The sequence below is a fragment of the Bos javanicus genome, chromosome 1 (assembly GCF_032452875.1).
Source record: "Bos javanicus breed banteng chromosome 1, ARS-OSU_banteng_1.0, whole genome shotgun sequence".
NCBI lineage: Eukaryota > Metazoa > Chordata > Mammalia > Artiodactyla > Bovidae > Bos > Bos javanicus.
The window spans coordinates 80928542-80951619 of NC_083868.1; the positions used below are offsets into that span (position 1 = coordinate 80928542).

The 23078-nt window shown below is 44.7% G+C and overlaps 1 protein-coding gene and 1 long non-coding RNA gene across 3 annotated transcripts in view; one reads left to right on the forward strand and one right to left on the reverse strand.

The window, feature by feature from the left end:
• The window catches only part of LOC133245853 (uncharacterized), a 7496-nt gene extending 3660 nt beyond the window's left edge, over positions 1 to 3836 (reverse strand). Inside the window, exon 1 of the long non-coding RNA XR_009735785.1 lies at positions 3780 to 3836. This is a non-coding gene — a long non-coding RNA (uncharacterized LOC133245853). The remainder of the gene's footprint in view (positions 1 to 3779) is intronic.
• On the forward strand, positions 811 to 6640 carry CRYGS (crystallin gamma S). Of its 2 annotated transcripts, none has more exons than XM_061413472.1 (3): positions 811 to 899; positions 5653 to 5895; positions 6294 to 6640. In XM_061413472.1, the coding sequence occupies exons 1-3, from the start codon at positions 879 to 881 to the stop codon at positions 6564 to 6566; spliced, it is 537 nt and encodes a 178-aa protein (XP_061269456.1). In that variant the 5' UTR covers positions 811 to 878; the 3' UTR covers positions 6567 to 6640. The 2 variants fall into 2 exon arrangements, with proteins under 2 accessions (XP_061269456.1, XP_061269448.1); XM_061413464.1 differs by lacking the exon at positions 811 to 899 and adding an exon at positions 4684 to 5510.
• Positions 6641 to 23078: the final 16438 nt, after the last annotated feature.

The window sequence follows — 23078 nt, forward strand, 5'->3', positions numbered from 1 at the left end:
ACATTCACTTTTGGAGAAGGAAATAGCAATCCACTCCAGGATTCTTGCCTTATGGACAGAGGAGTCCATGGGGTCACAAAGAATCGGACACGACCGAGTGACTAACACACACACGTATTCACTTTACCACCCTCTACGTAGTGTTACTATTCTATTTTTGCTCAACAGTTTAAGGATAGGTTCCCCACATCTGGGACCTTAACTCCTAAATACGTTAGTATGTATTTCCTAAAACCAGACATTCTTTTACATAATCATGGTACATATAATTAAATTCAGGAAGTTTTAACAATGGCGCAATAGTAGTACCTAATATACAGTGTATATTACAGTTTTTCTAGTCATGCCTAAAACGTCACTTGTGTTGACTTTCCCTCCAAACACAGTACCACACCCTGCCATTAGTTGACATGTCAGTTTCATTGCTTTGGAACATGTTTTACTTCCGTTCAGAATTAGAGTGTGGTTTTTCAACTCATCTCCTACAAACTCTGTTGAAGTAAAAAAAAAAAAAAAGATATTGGGGGTTTCAAGGTGGCTGCTTGCTAAAAAACCAAATTGCCCAGGTAAGAGGATCTTCTTTGTTTTTAATTTTGAAAAATTTGGCTGGGTTTTGGTGTCTTGACTCAGCAGTCTATAATACAGCAAGGCTTGGTAAGCATTAAGAGGGTACTGAAGCTTTCCTTTATTTCATAATCCCGATTGTTTTTCTAGAAACCATCAATAGCCTCTAAATGACTGACTCAATTTTTGGATCCTATTCTCATGACTAAGCAAATGTTTGATTTGAAACCAGCCCAGTATAAATGTCTCTGTGCCTGTAACTCTCTAGCCATTCCTGGATTTCAGCACTGGGGAAACCAGTCTATGCACCAAACATGTCTAAAGCTGGAACCAAAGTAAGTAAATGGTCACGCTGATTTCTAGCCTACCCAGTTTCTTTTCACGTAATGATACATTGAAAGAAACATTTTTGCTTCTTTACCTGGAGGTGAGTGTGATAGTTAGAAGGCTGGGATGATTGAAGAAAAGATGAAGGAATTCTTATTATATTTTCAATTCCAGCAATTACCAAATAATTTATTAAGGGTTTTATCTTCATGTGTGGTGCTATGTTGAATACTGTACAGGTAGGTAATGTGTAAGTATCATCATGGTTTCTGCCTTAGAGCAACTGATCTTTGAATTTCCACAGGAATAAGATGTGCAGATAAGAGGATTATGTGGAGTAGAAAACTTTCAGTATTCAATTAAAATTTTGTCTTGTGAAATTTAGCCTCAACCATTAATATTCTAAGTAGCCAAAGTGGGTGGACCAATCAGGTGAATTAAATCCTACATCTCCCCTTCATTCAGCAGCTACTCTTATCCTGTTCCCTAAATAAATTGCTGACTTAGATCAGGAAAATTGCCTCTAAAATATTTGATTCATAATTGTTGGACTGGAAATTGATTCTCTTTGTGAATGAGGGAATATATCTTCCTTCTCTTTTTAATTCTTCACTGACTAGGTCTAAAGAAAGCCTCTGGTGCCTGGTTTTCCTCCAGTGTTTTACTTTGAAAATGTTCAAACCCACTGAATCTTAATAAGAAATGGTGAAAGAATACTTGTCTGTCCTTTACTTAAATTTCCAATTGTTTACACTTTGCCATATCTAGTTTCTCTGTCTCTCTTTTTACTAAATGATTTGAAAATAAATAGCAGACTTCATTATACTTTGCCTTAAGTGTTTAGGCATATCCTAAAAACAAGGGCATTCCCTGTATAAACATGATATCCTTAGCAAAACATAATACCTAATATTCAGACTATATTCACATTTTCTCCAAGTGCTCCCCGCAAAAATACTTCATGGCTGGCTGATGTGCGATCCAGTCAAGGACCATGCATTTCATTTGGTTGTCAAGTTTCTTTAACATTTTTTAGCCTCTTTAATATAGAACAGTCTCCCCTATTTTTATTGTTGTTCTTTGAGATATTGACATTTTTCAAACTCCAAACCCAGATGTCTTACAAAAAGTACTGAAATCTGAATCTTTCTAATTGTTTTCTCATGTTTAGATTTAGACTAGCGCCTTGGCATGAAAGCTACATCGGCCATGTCAGGCACTTCCCATTGTATTTTTTCAGGAGGCACCTGTTAACTTGTTCCATAATTGGTTAGTGCCTGATTTTTTTTTTTTTTCCCCCAATTTGGAAAATAGAACGAATAGTCATAGTTGCATCCAGAAGGTTTGGGGAGGAAAAATGAGACAATGTCTTTAGTGCTCTGAGATTTTTGAAAAATATGCCATGAAAATCCACTAAAGAGAATCTGAAGTCTTTAGTGGGCTATCCACATGCGTGGAAGGAAGGCTATTATAGAATAACTCCCACTTTCAATGATTTCCAGCGTGGGAGTACTCTTATTCCTCGTAGCTGGTTTATTCACTTAGTCAAAACTTACTTGCTAGGTCAAAGGGGATAGTAATTTGTCTCTTACTCTTATTGCTTCTTCCTTTCTCACTATCTTACTAGCAGTTTAATCCGAGGAGTTATGGGCTGGGCAAAAGCAATTTTTCTGTTTGTTTTTGTTATCTGTAGAATACTCAAGACATTTTCCCCTCTTCTGTATTAGATTAGCAGGCTGTTTGTTTTTTTAATTGACAATTGGAGGGATTTTGTAATAACTTTTAGGAAAATCTGCACATTTCTTAGCCTTCTCAACATCTTTTTTTGTCCAACCTCTCAGCTGACTATAAAGTGGATTTATATATTTATAAAGTAGATGGTCCTTCTACAAACTGAAATTGAGTAGAGGTGCACCATTCTCTAGGTCCTAAGATTCGGAAGGTCTCCAACTAAAAGAACAGCTTGGCCCTGGAGCTCAGTAATGGTACTATGGCAATACTCGTGCTTTGTTTCAACCTTGGGGTGGTTGGCTGGTCTGCTGGGAAGGTGAACAGCAAGCAAAAAATTATACAGATTTCTACTGTTCATATACTGAAGTCAGCCACGTAAGTGTGCAGAAGGTAGTAAGTGTGAGAAACAAGGAAGAAAGATTAATTTCCCATGGCATATCCCTTGTAGAACATCTTACTTGGTGAATAGTTGGCCAAAAACCAAAGGTCAGTTGAATTAAGGAGTTCAGAAGCTATCCATTCTTAGGTTACCTTGATTTTCCTAAAGATCTCACCACAGGTTTTGGGAAAATCCTGTCAGATTCAGGATCAGTCTTGCTCCATTTCTAAGAGTAAATGGCATATGTTGAACAGAGCCAGCTGGGCAGGTAGAAAGACAACAGAGGGAGAAGAAGTAACCACTGACTACTGGCCAGAAGTTTGCGCTGCTGTCCACAACCAACTTGTAACTAGCTAGTGACCTTAGGCAAGTCATTTAACTTCTTTATCTGTCACCAATGTAGAAAAACTTTATTGGCAGTCATGAGGCAGCTATTAAAACTGCTTTACTGGCACTGTGCCATCAGACCCTCAGAACAACTCTGCAGTGGACAGTGTTACCTAGATTTAACGAGTGGTGTTGCAATTTTGTTTTCTCATCTGTAAACTGGGGTACCACATATCTCTAAACCTGTCTTATGCTAAAATGGAAAAGGGAGCAGGAAGAGATGAATGTGGGAAGGGGCAAAAGGGGGTGGAGTATATGATTTAGGGGTGGGAAGGGTAAGGAAGCTTTTTTAGGGAACAGGAAAGAGAAGAGAGAAACGGAAGGGGTGGGAGGGGACAGTTTACAGTGGAAGGAAAAAACTATTAGTAGGTTCCCATCCAGAAAGACTCACCTGGGATAGAAAAGAATGCGGTGTTACGCCCAGCTGCAAGTCATTCTTGGTTTCTTCCTCTCCTTCAGCCCCTGCATCTGGCTAGTCACCAGATCCTCGTTTCTGTGACTGTCTCCTCAGTGTCATTCATGTCGCTATTGCCTTTGGTTGGTCCTCAGCAGCTCTCAACTCCACCATAGCAGTCAGCTATTTGTAGGCACAAGCTGCTACATTATTCTAGCATGGCTTCTGGGTCACTTCTGGCTTTATTTCCTAAGTCTTCACCACGTGCTCAGTCTGCACCAGGCTTAGTGAAGTACTTGTCCCTACTCTATGGTGGGCCATGTTCTTTCACTGCTTTATTCCTTTAAACGAGCTGTCCTTTTCCCTCTGCCTCTAGAAAACCCTTCCTTATCCTTCAACCCTCACCCCAGAGATCCTCTCTTCAAAAGTCCTCTCCAGACTCTTAACTGGCTCTGCTGCGGTCATCTAAAATGGCTGACCTGGTTTTTCCTCCTTCTAAACTGATAAAAGCATGTTAGCCACCAGGTGGCAGCACAGCATCAGGGAATGACACCTGTGATTTCAGTTGGCATATAACCTGGCAATGATCATGGGTGTGGAATCATAGAATCAGAAGGGACAAACTCTGTGGTCCATTTGGTCTAGTGGTTTTCAGAAACTGCGTCATGAAGCCCTGGGACTTCCTGGGAACTCGACTGCCTAATTCAAAAAGAGAGAAGTTTTATTTTACAGCCAGGGCTTCAACTCCAGTCCAATCCTTTTACTTGACCAATGAGAAGCTGCAGCCTGGAGCGATGGCTTGATTAAAATAGCAGGGCTGATTGTAGAGCTGCAGCTCTCCACCCAGGCATAGTATTTCCCTGTTTCCCAGGGCTGCATATTTCCCAGTGCTGTCACAGGCCTTGGAGGATTACCCTGAGGATTGTGGTGCAACTTGATAAGAGCTTGAAGCAAAGAACATTCTTGCCTTGTCGTTTTGTTACTTTGCAATGACTCTATTGGCAACAACATAATAGTACAAAACTTATATCTTCATATCTGTATATTCTATATTATCTAAAGTTCTTAAGCTAAAGTTTATGTTTTGTTTTTCTTTTTATATTTCTTATCATCTAAAATGAATTTCTATATATGGAACTCACTCATCTTCTTCCAGCCTTTGTTGAGGGTTTTGTCCAGTTCTGGGCATAGGAATCCATAGCTTAAATAAGGCTTGATCCTTGGCCTTGAAAGAAGTCTCGGTGGGAGAGACAGATAAAAAAGTGAAAAACGTATTACATAATGTGGTAAGTAGAGTGAGGAAGCGGAGAAGGCAATGGCACCCCACTCCAGTACTCTTGCCTGGAAAATCCCGTGGACGGAGGAGCCTGGTAGGCTGCAGTCCATGGGGTCGCTAAGAGTTGGCTACGACTGAGTGACTTCTTTCACTTTTCACTTTCATGCATTGGAGAAGGAAATGGCAACCCACTCCAGTGTTCTTTCCTGGAGAATCCCAGGGATGGGGGAGCCTGGTGGGCTGCCATCTATGGGGTCGAATGGGGTCGCACAGAGTCGGACACGACTGAAGCGACTTAGCAGCAGCAGCAGAGTGAGGAAGAAGCCATGAACCTGAGTCTGAAAATAATGGCTTATAGTAGAGCACTCTTGTTTGGCTTCATCTTAAGCCCTCATAAAGTCCTCATTCCTATTGCTGACAACCAAAGTTGTCTGCCAGAAGGCAGATGTGAGGTACAGTAGAACTATATATTTCTCTCCTCAAAATGGAGGGAAAAGGAATTCTTAAAGTGGGAAATATGCCCTTAATTTTCATTTTTCTGTAAGCGCAGCCACCTCACCCCTCAGTCCTTTCTTTGTTTGCCCTGTACTCCAGATTACTTTCTTTGAAGACAAAAACTTTCAAGGCCGCCACTATGACAGCGATTGCGACTGTGCAGATTTCCACATGTACCTGAGCCGCTGCAACTCCATCAGAGTGGAAGGAGGCACCTGGGCTGTGTATGAAAGGCCCAATTTTGCTGGGTACATGTACATCCTACCCCGGGGCGAGTATCCCGAGTACCAGCACTGGATGGGCCTCAACGACCGCCTCAGCTCCTGCAGGGCTGTTCACCTGGTGAGTCTGGAGGTGGTGGACTCTCTCTCTCTCCTTCCCCTTCCACCCCTTTAGGCTTTTATGTAAAGGAGTTTTCTTAAGATTTTCCTACCTCTTAATGGGTGGTTGTCTCTTGTTGGCTGCTGAGACTTCAGTCAAGTGTTAGATCAGTTCATCATAAGACCACACGATTTATTTCCACTTTCTTTACCCCTTATATATTTTAAGGAATAAAGTTTTCCTTACTGAACATCAGCTGTTTTAGTCAGTACACAGTTGGGATGGGAGTTCAGATCATCTCGCTTTCAAGATGGTGGGTCCTGAACTGCTCTCTTCTCTGAGTTTCTAGCCTGCTGTTCATTTCCGTAACAGTTGCTATTCTTTTCCCCTTGTTTTCTGTTTTTTTTTTTTTTTTTCAGTCTAGTGGAGGCCAGTATAAGCTTCAGATCTTTGAGAAAGGGGATTTTAATGGTCAGATGCATGAGACCACGGAAGACTGCCCTTCCATCATGGAGCAGTTCCACATGCGGGAGGTCCACTCCTGTAAGGTGCTGGAGGGCGCCTGGATCTTCTATGAGCTGCCCAACTACCGAGGCAGGCAGTACCTGCTGGACAAGAAGGAGTACCGGAAGCCCGTCGACTGGGGTGCAGCTTCCCCAGCTGTCCAGTCTTTCCGCCGCATTGTGGAGTGATGATACAGATGCGGCCAAACGCTGGCTGGCCTTGTCATCCAAATAAGCATTATAAATAAAACAATTGGCATGCATTCCGCTGTTTACTGTGACGCCTCTCTTTAAACACCTTAAACAGGGACCAGTCAAGTAGTGCCCTCCACAGCACGCAGTCACATAAAGCAACTCCCTCTTCAGGTTACCCTTCTGTGTCTTTGTGCCAACCAAAATAGGATTGCATTGAAAGGATAGACAATCTTACTGCCACATGGTGGCCCTTGTTGCTTAAGGTCTATGTTAATTCACCAGGTACAGTCATCATAGCTGCCAGTTATTGTGTGTCTTCATTTTCCCATTTCTCTTCACAACAGCCCTATAAGTGAGGGGGTAGGGGGCAGTGTCTAATTGCATTTCACAAATAAATAAATTGAGGCCTAGAGAAGTTCAAAAGTTGCCCAAATTTACCATCTGGTGAATGGAGGAACCTGGGTTTGGTACAGGACATTTATATTTCCAAAGCCCTTGTGCTTTTTATTTCTAACTCTTTCATTCAACACATTGGCTGGGGATCTCTGTGCATAATGTAAGACCATGAGAAACTGAAAAGCTAGGAAGGACAGGGCCTCCCAAAGTTCTGCTTGAGCTAGCACACCTATCAAAAATAGGCAGTGAAAACAGGGCTGTTACTTGAAAATAATAGAACTCTGTGTGTGTGTGTGTGTCAGTCACTCAGTCATGTCCAACTCTTTGCGACCCTATGGACAATAGCCCACCAGACTCCTCTTGTCCATGGCAAGAATACTGGAGTGGGTTGCTATTTCCTCCTCCAGGGGATATTCCTGACCCAGGAATCAAACCTGCATCTCCTATGTCTCCTGCATTAGCCGGCAGGTTCTTTACCACTGAGCCACTTGGGAAGCCCTGTGTGGTAATTCTCTCAAAAAGTATTCATTTTGTTAACTTTCCCTGCCTTTTGTAATTTTGTCTGTTTTGAGTGAGGGGTTTTGATAAACCGGGGTAGAGGAATGGGAGGATGAGCACTGAGCTGCAGAGAGCTCTGGGGCCTCCCAACCTGAAGCTAACTTTTCTGATCTCCAAAACCAGCTAGCTGAACCAAATGTTCGCTCCGGTTTGTCAAACATCAACATTCTCTGGAGGCTGAGGACTAGCTGATGACTAAGGACCACTGACACTCATTTTTAGAGGTATACTTTCAGGAAGTGGTTCAGAGATACTGCTCCTCCTTTTCTGCCCAGGAAACTGGAGTGGTGGTAACAGTGAGTTAGGGCCAGTCTCTCCTCTCATATCAACTGCTGCCACGTTCCATTCCATGGCGAGTCGGCCGCAGTCTGTTCAAAACAGCCAGAAAAGCAGCTCTGGCAGCAGCATAGGAAAACAAGTGTCAGGATGACTAACCACAGCCTCAGAGAAGAAGAAGATGGCTTTTGACAGATGAAACTGAATTATCATTTCTAGATGTTAGATGCCTTTTGGTTCATGCCCTAATCCAGAAAGCAATTGCAACCATTCTCCCCAGCTGTAGAGACATCAATCAACTTGCACTTAAATGGAATTTTACTAGCAATTGATATTAGAGGTCAAGAACACGTTACGTTCTTATCAATCAATCTCAGTTCTGGTACAATATTTTGGCATTAGAGTGAGAAGCTAGCGTCTCCCTTCCCCCCCAACCCCCTGCCCCCACCCACCCCGGTTCAAGCACACCCAGAAGAGCACCGATATTATTTAGAATTATTATCTCCCTCTACCTTTTATTATTTTGTTGCTCTGAAATGGGGGATTTCAAGAAAGCTGGACAAAAGCACTCTTAGACTATTTCAGCTCTGCTTCCATCCTGAACATTCCTCAGTGACAATTCCTTTCCTCACGGAAGAGTCAGAACGGATTCCAGTCCTTCCGCTTGCACGTGTTAACTGTAAGTCACACAGTCTAATATGCATAACCTCAATTTCCTTATTTGTAAGATATAACAGTTTGTGGGCATTAAAATGAGATAATATATGAAAAATACGTAGCATCCATTATTTATAGTAGCTGTATTCTATAAAGAGTGTGAACACTGAATAGCAAACACTGAACTACTTTTTCCTAAAGGAAATACAGGGTTGGGTTCCTGTGAGCCTCTGGTCACAACATTCTTGTCAATTAATCAATGTATAACCTTTTAAAATATGTGTTTCTTGTAATATATATTATTAATTCATTATTTTCTCTGTAAGGCACATCACAGCTTTCTTAGGCTTGGGAACACTGGACAGGACCTTAGCACTGTCTTTGGGGTGGTTCCATACAGCAAAATCATGAATCAAGAAGGAAATAATGCAAAAACATAGAAACACTGCAAAAAGAACTCCTGTTTACAGTACAAGAGCTGAAACAAGAAGGCAGAGCATTTATTCCACCTCCACTGAGAATGCACGCCCTGGGTGACAAAGTTTTCGCTGCTGTGCTCATGTCTGAGAATGACCTCAAAAGCACCATGAGCCATGATTTGGGAATTACACATGCGCTGAAGTGAGTGGGCAAATTCACGAGTACAGAATCTGTGAATGACGAAGACTGAGTACCCTTCCCACCTTGGTGCTTGACCTGGTACCTTTCCCCAAGACATTAAGTGTTAGATCTCTGTTGTCAAGTTTCTCTGTTTTCTGGGTTTTGTTATTTTACTTGTTTAGCTTTTTCAGAACTCTAATACCCCAGTTGTTTTCAGAAAAGTATCTCGGCATTTTGGCAGATGCTTCCTAGTTGGGAAGAAACATATCAGAATCATCCAACCCATGCTGTTGCCTTGAAAAAGAGCCACCTTCCACAGGAGTCTGGCTGTCCCTTCGTTCTCACGCCCACCTCCCTTCTGGTTCTGAGTCCCACCAGTCCCCAGGGCCAGCAGGGTCGTCCAGAGAGCTCTCTCACACACACACACACATTCTGTTTTCTCACTTTCTCCTCAGTCTGTCTTGTTTGGGGTCTCTTAGGCAACAGAGAACAGTGAATCACCAAGCTTTCTTTCCAGCCCTTTGCCTGACTAGCCCTTAGTATCCGGAGAGAAGGATCCCTCTATGCAGGGGAAGCCACTGTGTCCATGGGCACCTCCTCCCTCTGCCTCTTCACTCAAACCTCAAACTTCAAAATCAGAGAACTGTATGCCCGGAGGGGCTGGGGGCCTTGCATACACTATAACAAGGGAGAGAGAGGCTTTTTAACCCCAGTTTACAGACAAGGAACTCGGGCTCAGAGAGAATGAACAACTTGTCCAAGGTTACTGGTTCCCAAGTTCTGGTTCTTTACGCTGCACCATGCAACTTCTGCCTCTCAACCTTCACAACATAGAAGCAGGGTACCTTTCCAGTCACAACATGAGCTATTTCTTTTTAAATAGCTTTATAGAGATAGAATCCACACACCATACAATTCACCTGTTGAAAATGTACAACTCAGTGGTTTTCAGTGTATTCACAGCCATAAGCAACCATCTCCACAGTCAATTTTAGGGCATTTTTGTCACCTCAGAAAGAAACCTGCACTCTTTAGGGATCACTGCCCTTGCCCACCCCCACCCCTCAGCCCTGGCAATCACCACTGCTGTCTCTATTTATGTATTTGCCTATTTTGGACATTTTACAAAAACGAACTCATATAATAAATGGTCTTTTGTGACTGACTTCTCTTGCTTAACCAAATGTTTTCAGAAGTCATTCATGTTGTATCATGCTTCATTCTTTTTATGACCAAATAATATTCCGTTGTGTGGATATCCCACACGTTGTTGATCCATTCACCAGCTGATGAACATTTGAATCCTGTTGCTATAAACCTTCCTGCACAAATTTATATGTGGACACATAGTTTCATTTTGCCTGAGTATACACCCAAAGGGCAAATAGCTCAGGGAGCCTAAGCTATTTCTTCTTAAATGCTGGAAGCCTGTGGGGACTTGAAGCCATACAGACCTCAGTTCAAAACTCTCCTACTTTCTAGCTATAGGATTTCAGGCAAAAACAAATCTCTTAGTCTGTGTTTTCTTGTATGTAAAATAGAGATAATTACACCCACTTCCCACGGGTTTTGCTGGCACTAGAAGTGATCATAAAAGGAAATTCTTAATTCAGTGAATGATCCAAAGGAGCAGGTACTCAGTAAGGGCAGTTATTCTAAAATCCTCCCAAATACGGAATCCCTGCAGGAGCAGACGTAAGAGGAGTGGTTGGTGCTGGAAAGCTTGGAGCCGTGGGCTGGTGGTCTCTTCAGTCCCTCCCCACTTTAATGATCCGTGAGTGTCTAAGAGATGGTGTCTGGTGAACAGGTACAGAGGATGGAGGAAGGGGGCGGGGGTGCGGTTTATGGAGGCAGGGGAGGATTACAGGAGAGCAGAGAACTCCTGCCCTTGAGGGGAGCAGCTACTTGCACAGAAAGGGGAAGGTGATCTCTCTCACTCCATTTCTTCCCGGCCTTGTGATGCCCCCTTGGTTTTCTCTTACCTCTGTAAACTATCTCATTTCCTTTCTCTTTGGTGAAATGGCTTCCTGTTTCCCCAGCACCCCAGTGGCCCTTTGTGAGTCAGCAGCCTCCGGGGCTCAGCAACCTGGTTGAATGGTTCTGGAATTGATGAGCTCCAAGGGAAAGCCTGCCAGCACTTTGTCCCCTCGGAGAGCACTGGGCAGAGATTTGTTCCCATTGTTCATGCCCCACCTCCCTGAACAGGCCACATTAGCCCGTGCGCTGACCCGTGGGCCTGGACAATGGGGGTCTGTCTGGGGTGCTGACCTCCGCGCTTCTCCGCACACACCGCGTGCTGCGCGGAGCTCATGGGGAACTTGATGACCCTGACTAGGCTAGTTCTGCAGGGTCCAGCACTCAGGACAGCAAGAGAAATCTTTAGACCGTGTGTTCCGGTAATGGGCAGGGGGCTTCCTGCAGGTTGGTTATAAACTAGAAACAAAAGCATCTTAACCACTAACAAGCTTTGGAGGCCTCCTCTAAAAGCCAGGGGTCTTTGCCATGGAGAGGGAGCTGGCTGTGTCTCAGGCTGAGTCATATAGATGCTGTTCCAGAGTTGATAGGGCCCTTTCATATGCAACTCCACATGTACCCCTCATCACAGTTATGAGAAAAAAGATAGTATTTTATTTTCACTTTACATGTGAATACACGGAGTCACTGAAGTGACTGTAGGGGTCGTTATAGACCTCTTGGGTCCCCACGGTCAGCAGCAGCCCTTTGGTATAATAGGTGCTCACGCCAAAAGTCTCTCCCGTGATATGACAACTTTGTAAAGATCATCTTAAGAAGGATGCATACTTTGAGAGTAGGTGGCTTCTGTGATTGAGTGAAATCCGGGTGAGCAGAGGGCTGCTGGGCTGGGGAGGGATGTGTGAGTGTCAGTGAGCATGCATCAGAAAGACACATAGAGATGCTTTCTGTTCAGGCCTTGTTTTGTGTTATCTTCTTCCTTTCTGCCTTTCATTTTGCTGGTTCCTGATTGGGCCCTGCCACAACAGGACAGTCTGACAGATCTGTCAAGCAAAATGGATTTGATGGGTTATCCTTCAGACTTATTTATTCTTTTAAGCAAAGCCAGTTCATGAAAAGTTTCAAATGTACAAAACAAGTAAATTAGGGGGAGAATATTAACTTTAAAGTGGCTACTTACAGGGGTCTTTTAAAAGTGTACATTTAAAATTTCAGCAAAATGCAATGCTCATGGAAGGCTTACTATCAGAGAGTTGTGTGTTGAGTGAGAATCTATCACATGGTACATGAAGCTGAGGTACCCAGACTTATCAAAGAAGATACTCTGTCTGAGTCTGTGACGGTGTCTTCCTGTTCTTACACCCTGAAAAGAGGACCCTTCTCTGCCTTAGGGCCCACACTTTAGAGTATCCTGTGCTGTGTGTGCTAAGTCGTTCCAGCTGTGTCCGATCCTGTGTGACCCCATGGACTGTAGCCCACCAGGTTCCTCTGTCCATGGAATTCTCCAGGCAAAAATAGTGGAGTGGGTTGCTATGCCCTTCTCCAAGGAATCTTCCTGACCCAGGGATTAAACCTGTGTCTCTTATGTCTCCTGCATTAGCTGGAGGGTTCTTTACCACTAGCACCACCTGGGAAGCCCCAGAAGGATCCTACATATCACAAACTCCAAAATACAAACTGTTTTCTGCATTTCTGTCTAAATCTCTGTCTCTGTGTGTCTTTCTCTGGTTTGGTAACCAACTGGATAATGGTAATTACAGGAGAGGGTCACTTAGGCTGAAATGGATACACTAGACCAGGGAAGAGGGAGAAAATCACAGTCTCTGTCCTGGGAAACCAGAGAAACAGGGTCTGATTCATGTTTTTATTTACTTGTTTGGGAAGGGTAGCTTCATTAAGGGCTTCCCTGATGGCTCAGATGGTAAAGAATCTGCCTGCAATGTGGGAGATGCAGATTTGATCCCTGAGTCAGGAATACCCCCCTGGAGAAAGGAATGGTTACCCACTCCAGTATTCTTGCCTGGAGAGATGGTTAGATAGCATCACTGATGCAAAGGACATGAATTTGAGCAAACTCCGGGAGATGGTGACGGACAGGGTAGCCTGGCACACTGCAGTCCATGGAGTCACAGAGAGCACAGAGTCAGACACGACTTAGAAACAACATGCTTCATTAAATTCACCCTTTTAAAGTATTTGCCTTGATGAGTTTTGATAAGTGTCTACAGTTGTGTAACCACCTGCACGATCAAGGTCTAGACCACTTTCATCACCCAGTTAAATTCCCCTCTGCCCCCCCTTGCAGCCAATCCTCTCCACCCTTCTTGCTCTGGAACCACTGATCTGTCTTATCTCCCCATAGCCCCCTTCTAGAATGTCATGAAGGTGGATCATGCAGCCTGGAGCCTTCTGTGCCTGGATTCTTCTCTTAACATGATGCTTTTGCGATATATCTGACATGTTGCCTATCAGTAGTCTATCTTTTTAAGTTACTGAGTGGTGTTCTACTGTATGGATATACCACATTTTGCTTTATCACTTACCAGCTGAAGGAAATTGGGTTGCTTCCAGAAGGCCTGCTTTGTTGACAGTCACTTCCTATCACACAAAGAAGGCATTTAGCCAAAGCAGTTTCTATAAGATAACTCTTTCTCTTCTCTGTACTCGGGTGATGTGGTTTAGGGAGGTACTTAGAATTGCCTGGAATTCCTGGTTTGGCAAAATGACAGTCAGACTCAGAGAGAGGAACCTGCTTACCTCAGCTCCCTGGGGACCTTGATTAGGTCTGTCCCTATCGGTTCTGAGGGTCTAGTCACCAACTGGTAGTCCTGGGCCCAGGTCCAGCTAATGCTGTATCCTGGTCACAGGTTCACAGGTGGTGAGGCTGACCCAGGGGAGAGCTTACCACTTTTAGTCTCTGGGAGGCAAGGGTGGTGCTGGGGAATAGGCTGCGAGGCCCAGGCCCATTGAGGGAGTAGCTTTGTTCACTGTCTCCATGTTTAGCCATCTGGGTGTATGGGCCTCTGTTTTCACTCTTGCTCTGGGCCTGCTCCTGCTGGTAGCTGGGGAGGCCGGCCTGGGGCCTCCTCATCAGCAAATGTTGCCTCTGCACTGGTGGCCCTCTAGTGGCACAGAGGACACAATTCTGTGTCTAAAAGCACCTGCTCTGCCTCCAGAGCATAGCTCCTGTGCCGGGAGGATCTTAGCTCATTGTTCCATCTGGTCCCCCGACTGCTGGCAGCTGTCCGGCCAGGAGAAAACAACCCGTGCTTGGCAATCCTCCCCGGCGTCCTGATCGGCTGCCTCGCTCACCCCCCACAGCAGCTGTTTCCTCCTCACCACCCTCCAGGCTCCCCACACACCCTGTCTCTCCAGATACCTCCACCTCCTACTCAGTGGGAACAAGAAAGACCACAGGGCCAGGCTTACTCAGCCCCCTCCCCACTTCCCACAGGATTCTTCCTGTCTCCACAACATCAGGGGTCCCTGACATTTTGTTCTGGTCAAGGGTGGCTTCACCTTTCTCTCTCTCCACATAAAGACTCCCGTATCTATGTCTCCTGGGCCACAGGCTCCAGCTTTCATCTTGTCCTTGTCTCCTCCCATTTCTGCTCGATCACAAAATCCTAACTTCCGTGGATTCCTCCAAGGCTCCCCTTCTGACCCTCTGCCCCCCCACACCCCCCCCACACACACACTTGTGCCTCTGCTCATCATCCCCTCTCCCGACCCCAGGCCTCCAGGCTTCTCTCACTCCTCGCCCATCCATCAGCCTTCCTGTGTTCAGAGTGTTCTTTCAAAACCACAGTTGTGATTGTGTCACTTTCTCGATTTAAACCCTTCTAGTGAATTTCTCAGGTTTGGAGTGTTCTGAACCAAATCAATGCAAAGAAATAGAGGAAAACAACAGAATGGGAAAGCATAGAGATCTCTTCAAGAAAATTAGAGATACCAAGGGAACATTTCATGCAAAGATGGCTTCGATAAAGGACAGAAATGGTAGGGACCTAACAGAAGCAGAAGATATTAAGAAGGGGTGGCAAGAATACACAGAAAAACTGTACAAAAAAGATCTTCACGACCAAGATAATCACAATGGTGTGATCACTCACCTAGAGCCAGACATTCTGGAATGTGAAGTCAAGTGGGCCTTAGAAAGCATCACTACGAACAAAGCAGTGGAGGTGATGGAATTCCAGTTGAGCTCTTTCAAATCCTGAAAGATGATGCTGAAATATAATGCTGATAATCCTGAGAGATAATGTGAAAGTGCTGCACTCAGTATGCCAGCAAATCTGGAAAACTCAGCAGTGGCCACAGGACTGGAAAAGGTCAGTTTTCATTCCAATCCCAAAGAAAGGCAATGCCAAAGAATGCTCAAACTACCACACAATTGTACTCACCTCACACGCTAGTAAAGTAATGCTCAAAATTCTCCAACCCAGGCTTCAGCAATATGTGAACCGTGAACTTCTAGATGTTCAAGCTGGTTTTAGAAAAAGGCAGAGGAACCAGAGATCAAATTGCCAACATCTGCTGGATCATGGAAAAAGCAAGAGAGTTCCAGAAAAATATCTATTTCTGCTTTATTAACTATGCCAAAGACTTTGACTGTGTAGATCACAATAAACTGTGGAAAATTCTGAAAGAGATGGGAATACCAGACCACCTGACCTGCCTCTTGAGAAATCTGTATGCAGGTCAGGAAGCAACAGTTAGAACTGGACATGGAACAACAGACTGGTTCCAAATAGGAAAAGGAATACGTCAAGGCTGTGTATTGTCACCCTGCTTATTTAACTTATATGCAGAGTACATTATGAGAAACGCTGGGCTGGAAGAAGCACAAACTGGAATCAAGATTGCCGGGAGAAATATCAATAACCTCAGATATGCAGATGACATCACCTTTATGGCAGAAAGTGAAGAAGAACTAAAAAGCCTCTTGATGAAAGTGAAAGAGGAGAGTGAAAAGTTGGCTTAAAGCTCAACATTCAGAAAACAAAAATCATGGCATGGATGGAAATAGATGGGGAAATGGAAATAGATGGGGAAACAGTGGAAACAGTGTCAGACTTTATTTTTTGGGCTCCAAAATCACTGCAGATGGTGATTGCAGCCATGAAATTAAAAGATGCTTACTCCTTAGAAGGAAAGTTATGACCAACCTACATAGCATATTCAAAAGCAGAGACATTACTATGTCAACAAAGGTCCATCTAGTCAAGGCTATGGTTTTTCCAGTGGTCATGTATGGATGTGAGAGTTGGACTGTGAAGAAAGCTGAGCGCCGAAGAATTGATGCTTTTGGACTGTGGTGTTAGAGAAGACTCTTGAGAGTCCCTTGGACTGCAAGGAGATCCAACCAGTCCATTCTGAAGGAGATCAGCCCTGGGATTTCTTTGGAAGGAATGATGCTAAAGCTGAAACTCCAGTACTTCGGCCACCTCATGCGAAGAGTTGACTCATTGGAAAAGACTCTGATGCTGGGAGGGATTGGGGGCAGGAGGAGAAGGGGACGACAGGGGATGAGATGGTTGGATGGCATCACTGACTCGATGGACGTGAGTCTGAGTGAACTCCGGGAGTTGGTGATGGACAGGGAGGCCTGGCGTGCTGCGATTCATGGGGTCGCAAAGAGTCGTACATGACTGAGCGACTGAACTGAACTGAACTGAACCAAATCCAGACTTCCCAGGCCGTGCCCCACACCCCCATGAGGCAGCACCCTCTGCCACTGGCCTGGGGTGCTGTTGTGCAGTGACTGTGCAGGGCCTTCCAGCCACGTGGAGAAAGGGGCTTGGGGAAACCCCAGGCCCACAGAAGGGCTCACGGGCCTCATCTCTTTCCACTCTCCCAGGCTCCCTCACCCCCACCTCCAACCCACAGCACTCATGGTGAATCGGTGAATCACTGATAATCCTCAAAGGCAGCCTGCTGTTTCCTGCCAGGAATCACCCTCCCTACCTCACCTGGGAAAGGTATCCTTGCTATCAGCTCAGATGTTTCCTGGGGTAGGGGTAGGGGTGGGAATGAGCTGGGGGAGGGCGGGGAGGGTCTCCTCTGCTGACGTCAGCTCTTCCCATTTGGTTACACGCTCTCATCTGAGCTCCTGCCACTCTCCACCCTCACCACTACCCCAGTCCTCGGTATCCTCAGTCACAGTTGTCTCTCCACATTTCTCTCCTCCTTAGACCATGAACTCCTTGAGGTCGGAGGCTGTATCTTGTCCATACATCACCAGGGTAGATGTCTGTTGTTACATGGACATTTACTGTGCACCTACTATGTGTCAGGTGTTTTGTGTACATTGCCTGTACTGCTAGGCTAGGAAGAAAGATTTCTCCTGAAGACCTAAACTTAGGCATAATTTACCAAGCATAACAGCAGAGATGTTCAAAGCCATCTTTGGACAACAGAAAGACTCCTCACCCTCTGAGTTTTATTGTATCCTAATGGAAATAATTGCAGGTGTGCATGCTTCACTTAGCATGTCCTACTCTTTGCAACCCTAAGGGCTGTAGCCCATCAGGCTCCTCTGTCCATGGGATTCTCCAGGCAAGAATACTGGAGTGGGTTGCCATGCTCTCCTCCAGGGGATTTTCCCAACCCAGGGATCCAACCCGCATTTCTTATGTCTCCTGCGTCAGCAGGCGGGTTCTTTACCACTAGTGTCACCCGGGAAGCCCCTTCATGAGCAGGGATGAGTTAATAAACAGGAGGGGTTTGGTGAGCCATGGAATCCAAGAAAAGTCGAGTCTCAGGGACAATGTTGGGTGAGTAGGTGAGAATGTCCTAGCACTGACTTTGGAAGAGGAAGCCTGGGGGTACCTTCCCAAGGACAGGAGGTAGAGGAGGCGGGTTTTTGATGGCTGGATTCTCTAGCTGACAGCTGTCAGACAAGAGGCCTGCAGCTATCCTCGTCTGAGTCCATGTTTTTCAAACTCGACTCTGATTCTGACCTGGCTTCTGACTAATGTGACTGTTGGTTGGGCATAAGGGCTAAGAGTTCTGTGTCCTCCAGTTGTTATTACTCATAAATTACTGTCCCATCTTTATTGCACTGATACAAGTTGGTTTCCGGACTTACAATGCTGAAGGCCAAATCTTGCACCAGGACAACCTTACCAAAATGATGAAAGGTATTCTGTGAAAAAAACCTTAGGACACAGCAGCATTCCCAGGAGCTGACATGTCAGTGGAGCTATGGAGCTATGAATGAGAACATTTTGAATTTAGACATATGGCCAAGTATAATGGCTAACTGTAGGCTCTAGGGATAGATGACACAGATTCAAATTCTGGTAAATTATTTACTCTTTCTGTGCCTCAATTTCCTCATCTACTAAATGGGAATAGTGAAACTGCCTATCTAGCTGTCATTGTTTTCTCTACATCTTAGGCCTGTTCCACCATTGCTTTTCTCTACATTTTGAGCCTGTTCTATCACTGCAGTGATTCTCAGCCAGAAATGCTAAATGAGAAGTTACAGATGAGCAAGCTAAAGCTCAGAGGGTTGAAGTAACTGCTCCAGGCTCACAGAGCCACAGCGATGGAACCCAGATTCAAACCCAGGCTGTCCATTCCCTTTCTGTCCTACCCATTTTCTTACCAGGCAAGACACCATAGCTTCCAGTTTTGAACCACAGAAAGGGGCCCCAGGCCTCTACTTGCACTGGTTCCACCTGCTGCTTTAACTGGGCACTGACCTGCCACTGCTGCTGGTAGTACCCTCTAGCAAAGGGAAGCCTCAGGCAGACAGGCAGAGATGGGTTTTCCAGATGTTTTTATCCGCTCAGTGGAGCTGTGGGCTGGCTTCTTTCAGGTGGACAGGATTTTTTTTCCCGCTCTTATATAAACACTGGCATAGACTTCCCTGTTTCTAACTGGGGAAAAAAAAAAGGTTGATATTTTAATAAACTTAAATATGATAAAAAAAATTATCTAAAGCGATGATAGCATGTGATTCAAAGCCCCCAGGGTGCTGTTAGCAATTTGGCATTTCCAATTCTGATGGGAATACTAATGGCAGGCTAGAAGCAGTGTCGTTATGAGTAAGACATTGCAACTGTAGAAACTTAGAAGTGTGAACTGCAGCATAGGAACAAACGCCAACATCCCACCAGAGCCAGCTGTGTATGTCAGTTTTGGTTGGCTCCCCCTTCGCAACTCAAGTTCTAATTTCTTCACAAGGAACACCAAGAGGTTTCCTGGGATCAAAGACTATCTGAGCTGCTGCAGATGCTAGAGCATCTAGACCATCGCCCTGCCTGGCAGAGGAGGAAACTGTGGGCCAGAGAGGATGCATGCCTTGCCCAAGGTCACCAAGTTCAACAGGGCACAGCTGGGAGTAGGATCTAGGTCTTTTTCCCCAGACCAGCACTCTCTGTCTTATACCACACCACTTCTGTATTCCTCTCTCTAAGCTTCGTTTTTTCGCTCTGTAAAATGGTGTTCTAGTCAGTTGGGGCTGCTGTAACAAATAACCATAGACTGGATGGCTTAAGTAGCAGACATTTATTTCTCACAGTTCTGGAAGCTGGGAAGTCCAAGGTCGAGGCATGGGCAGATTTGGTGTCTGGTGAGAGCTTGCTTCCTGGGATGCAGATGGCCGTCTTGTGTCCTCATAGGCAGAGAGCAGAGAGGAAGTCTGCAATCCTGTTCCTGAGGGCTGTACCCTCACAACCTAATTTTGTGCTTTATAGTTTGTCCTGACAGATCATTTTAATAATATCTTAAGCCTTGACTCAATTGAAATCTAAGTAATTTGTATAAGCCACAGGTAATTAAACATTTCTAGGTTGGGATTCCCAGGTGGTGCTAGTGGTAAAGAACTCACCTGCCAATGCAGGAGACATAAGAGATACAGATTGAATCCACGGGTCGGGAAGATTCCCTGGAGGAGGGCATGGCAACCTACTCCAGTATTCTTGCTGGGATAATCCCATGCACAGAGGAGCCTGGCAGGCTATGGTCCAAGGGTCGCAAACAGCAAGACACAAATGAAGTGACTTAGCTTGCAGATTTTAACAAGACTTTGTGTAATTCTTGGAAAAAGAACCTGGTGTCTTTGGAGACACAGGGAAGAGAAACTTTCTTTTTTTCAGTTATATATATAATGGTTATATATATATATATATAGGTCATTCTGACCAATGTGAAGTGATAACTGATTGTGGTTTTGATTTGCATTTCTCCAATGATTAGTAACTTGGAGCTTCTGTATGTCTTCTTTGGAGAAATGTCTACTTAGGTCTTCTGTTCATTTTTGGATTGGGTTGTTTTTTTTGATATTGAACCCTCACAACCTAAATATATCCCAAAGGCCGTACCTTCAAATACCACCACATTGGGATTAGGCTTCAATATATGAATTTACAGGGGACACACAGACGTTCAGTCCAAAGCAAGTGGAAATTTAAAATAATTCTTGGGTTGTTGTGAGAATTAAATGGGATAGTTTCTGAGAGTTGCTCTGTAAATTGCAGGTACTGTACAGGTGTGGGGAGGCAGCGACGAGGAGCACATGTGTGTTTTAGAGACTGGCCTGATTAGAACCCTTGCTTCCCACTTGCTTCTCTAAACCCCAATTTCTATAAAATGGGGTGATCCCATCTTCTGCATAAAGCTGTTATTTATTTAATTTTTATAATTGACTTTTTTTTTTTACCTTCAAAGATGCATGTTTGTTCCCCTTTTTAGGATGTTTTCATTGACTTTTTTTTTCAGGTTAAAATTTATGAAGTATCTGAGAGACATTTTCTGTAGGCCAATGTTTTTATTATTATTATTATTGTGTCAAAAGTCACTTGATATGAAACATATTATTTTAACCATGTTTAACTGCACAGTTTAGTGGCACTAAGGATATTCACATTGTTGTACAACTCTCACCTTCATCCATCTCTTGAATTTTTCACCTTTCTAAGCTGAAATAAGATTTAAATGAGATGGTTTATGTAAATGTATACTTCTCTGTCAAAATATTAACTACTAAATTCTCCATCAAAGATAAAGGATATTAATTCTGTCTTTCATATGCTGCCCACCTTTCGGAGGGAGCCCTGAAATCAAACTTTTGGGAATATTCTTCTAGAAATAGAAGAAATGTTGATTGTAATAGGAATTGGCCCAAATTAAACACAGAAAGCTTTTCCTTATCCAAGAGTGCCTACTGTTTCCAAAGGTGTCAGTAAGACCGGCTTAGCGGAGAACAGGCAGCCATGACTTCCCATGAGGTTGACAAGATGTCAAGGGCTGGCTGTCAAAATGAAGGGCTGTTGCCTCGGTGTTCAAAGGACTTGGCTGTGCTATTTATGGGAGCCTAATTTGCTTATGTAAGAGAACACTCAAGGCTGCCATCTTTATAGCCAGTGCAGATCAGCCCCACAGGGCTGCTGTGGGGAGAGAGCGGACTGCTAATCCCCCAGTTGGCTTTTTTCCTCTGCTGTCATAGAGGACAGTAAGAGATGTTCATCCAGATTTCACGTTTTTTCCAGTCTGCTTTTAGCTCCACAGTGTCCTGCCTTCCTGGTCTTACCCCCTTTAAGTTTACTGTTTAAGGTAGTCCACATGGGTAAAAGCTGTACACAGTACAGAAGAGTGTTCTGTCTCCTTCACAGCCCTCCTCTATCCTGACACCCCTGCTCTCCCCACCAACGGCAACCACCCACTCCATGCTCTCATCTCTCCCCTCAGGGATATTCCTTTCATTTTGTCCTACTTGCTCAATTAAGATATACTCATCGAGAGCCTGTTCTAGGTATTGGGGATAGAGCAGTGACTAAGAAGCCGAAAATTCCTGTCCTTACAGAGCTTACGTACAGATGGTACTTCTGACCTTTGTATATGCAGCGGGGCTTGTGTGTGTTCAGATGTGTCCGATTCTTTGCAACTCCATGGACTGCAGCCGAACAAGCTCCTCTGTCCATGGAATTTTCCAGGCAAGAATACTGGAGTGGGTTGCCATTTCCTACTCGAGGGGATCTTCCTGACCCAGGGATCAAACCCATGTCTCTGACATCTCCTGCATTGGCAGGCAGATTCTTTACATTAGCGCCACCTGGGAAGCCCCTTGTATGTGCACTCTTTGCTTTTGTAACCACGTCCACCCCAGCTTCAGTACGTCAATCATTATTTTACACACTTTCCTGTACATTGCTTTTTCCTCTTAATCCTGATTCTGCTGCTGCTGCTGTTGCTGCTAAGTCGCTTCAGTCGCGTCCGACTCTGTGCGACCCCATAGACGGCAGCCCACCAGGCCCTGCCGTCCCTGGGATTCTCCAGGCAAGAACACTGGAGTGGGTTGCCATTTCCTCCTCCAATGCATGAAAGTGAAAAATGAAAGTGAAGTCACTCAGTCGTGTCCGACTCTTAGTGACCCCATGGACTGTAGCCTACCAGGCCCTGCCGTCCCTGGGATTCTCCAGGCAAGAACACTGGAGTGGGTTGCCATTTCCTCCTCCAATGCATGAAAGTGAAAAATGAAAGTGAAGTCACTCAGTCGTGTCCGACTCTTAGTGACCCCATGGACTGCAGCCTACCAGGCTCCTCCATCCATGGGATTTTCCAGGCAAGAGTAATAAAGGATATGTTTAAACCTAACCCAGAGGTCTTTTTGTTTTGGTCACCTGCACCCCAGACATCAGTCTCAGCCACAAGGAAGGTAAAGTCCATAAATGACTCCTGGCCAGACAGGTAGGAAGGAAGGGCTAGAGCTACAGTCTTCTGGGGGAAAACCTTGGTAACCAGGTCCAGCCTACTGCAGGAGGATTACTATTGGATTAATCAGGGTTTTTTATGTTCTCAGGATCAGAAATCCAACTTAGATTGGCCTGAACAAGGTGGTAAGGCCTCAGGGACAGCTCCCAGGTTAGGAAGAGGACAGAATTACCAGCTCCAGGGTCCAAGGTTACGTCCAGCTCTCCATCAGCCCCTCTTCTCTGCATTTGTCTGGTTCAGTTGGGCATGTTGGCCTCCATCTGTCCTCAGGAAACAGACCCTTTGCATTTTAGGGGGGAACAAGAGTACAAGGTCAGGCAAGAA

What these genes read in the sequence shown, in the direction of transcription:
- CRYGS (XM_061413464.1), top strand. Translation starts at nt 5,385, where the DNA reads ATGAACCTGAGTCTGAAAATAATGGCTTATAGTAGAGCACTCTTGTTT. An exon ending in TGCCAGAAGGCAGATGTGAG is followed by an intron (nt 5,511 to 5,652) that starts GTACAGTAGAAC and finishes CCTGTACTCCAG; the next exon opens with ATTACTTTCTTTGAAGACAA. An exon ending in CCTGCAGGGCTGTTCACCTG is followed by an intron (nt 5,896 to 6,293) that starts GTGAGTCTGGAG and finishes TTTTTTTTTCAG; the next exon opens with TCTAGTGGAGGCCAGTATAA.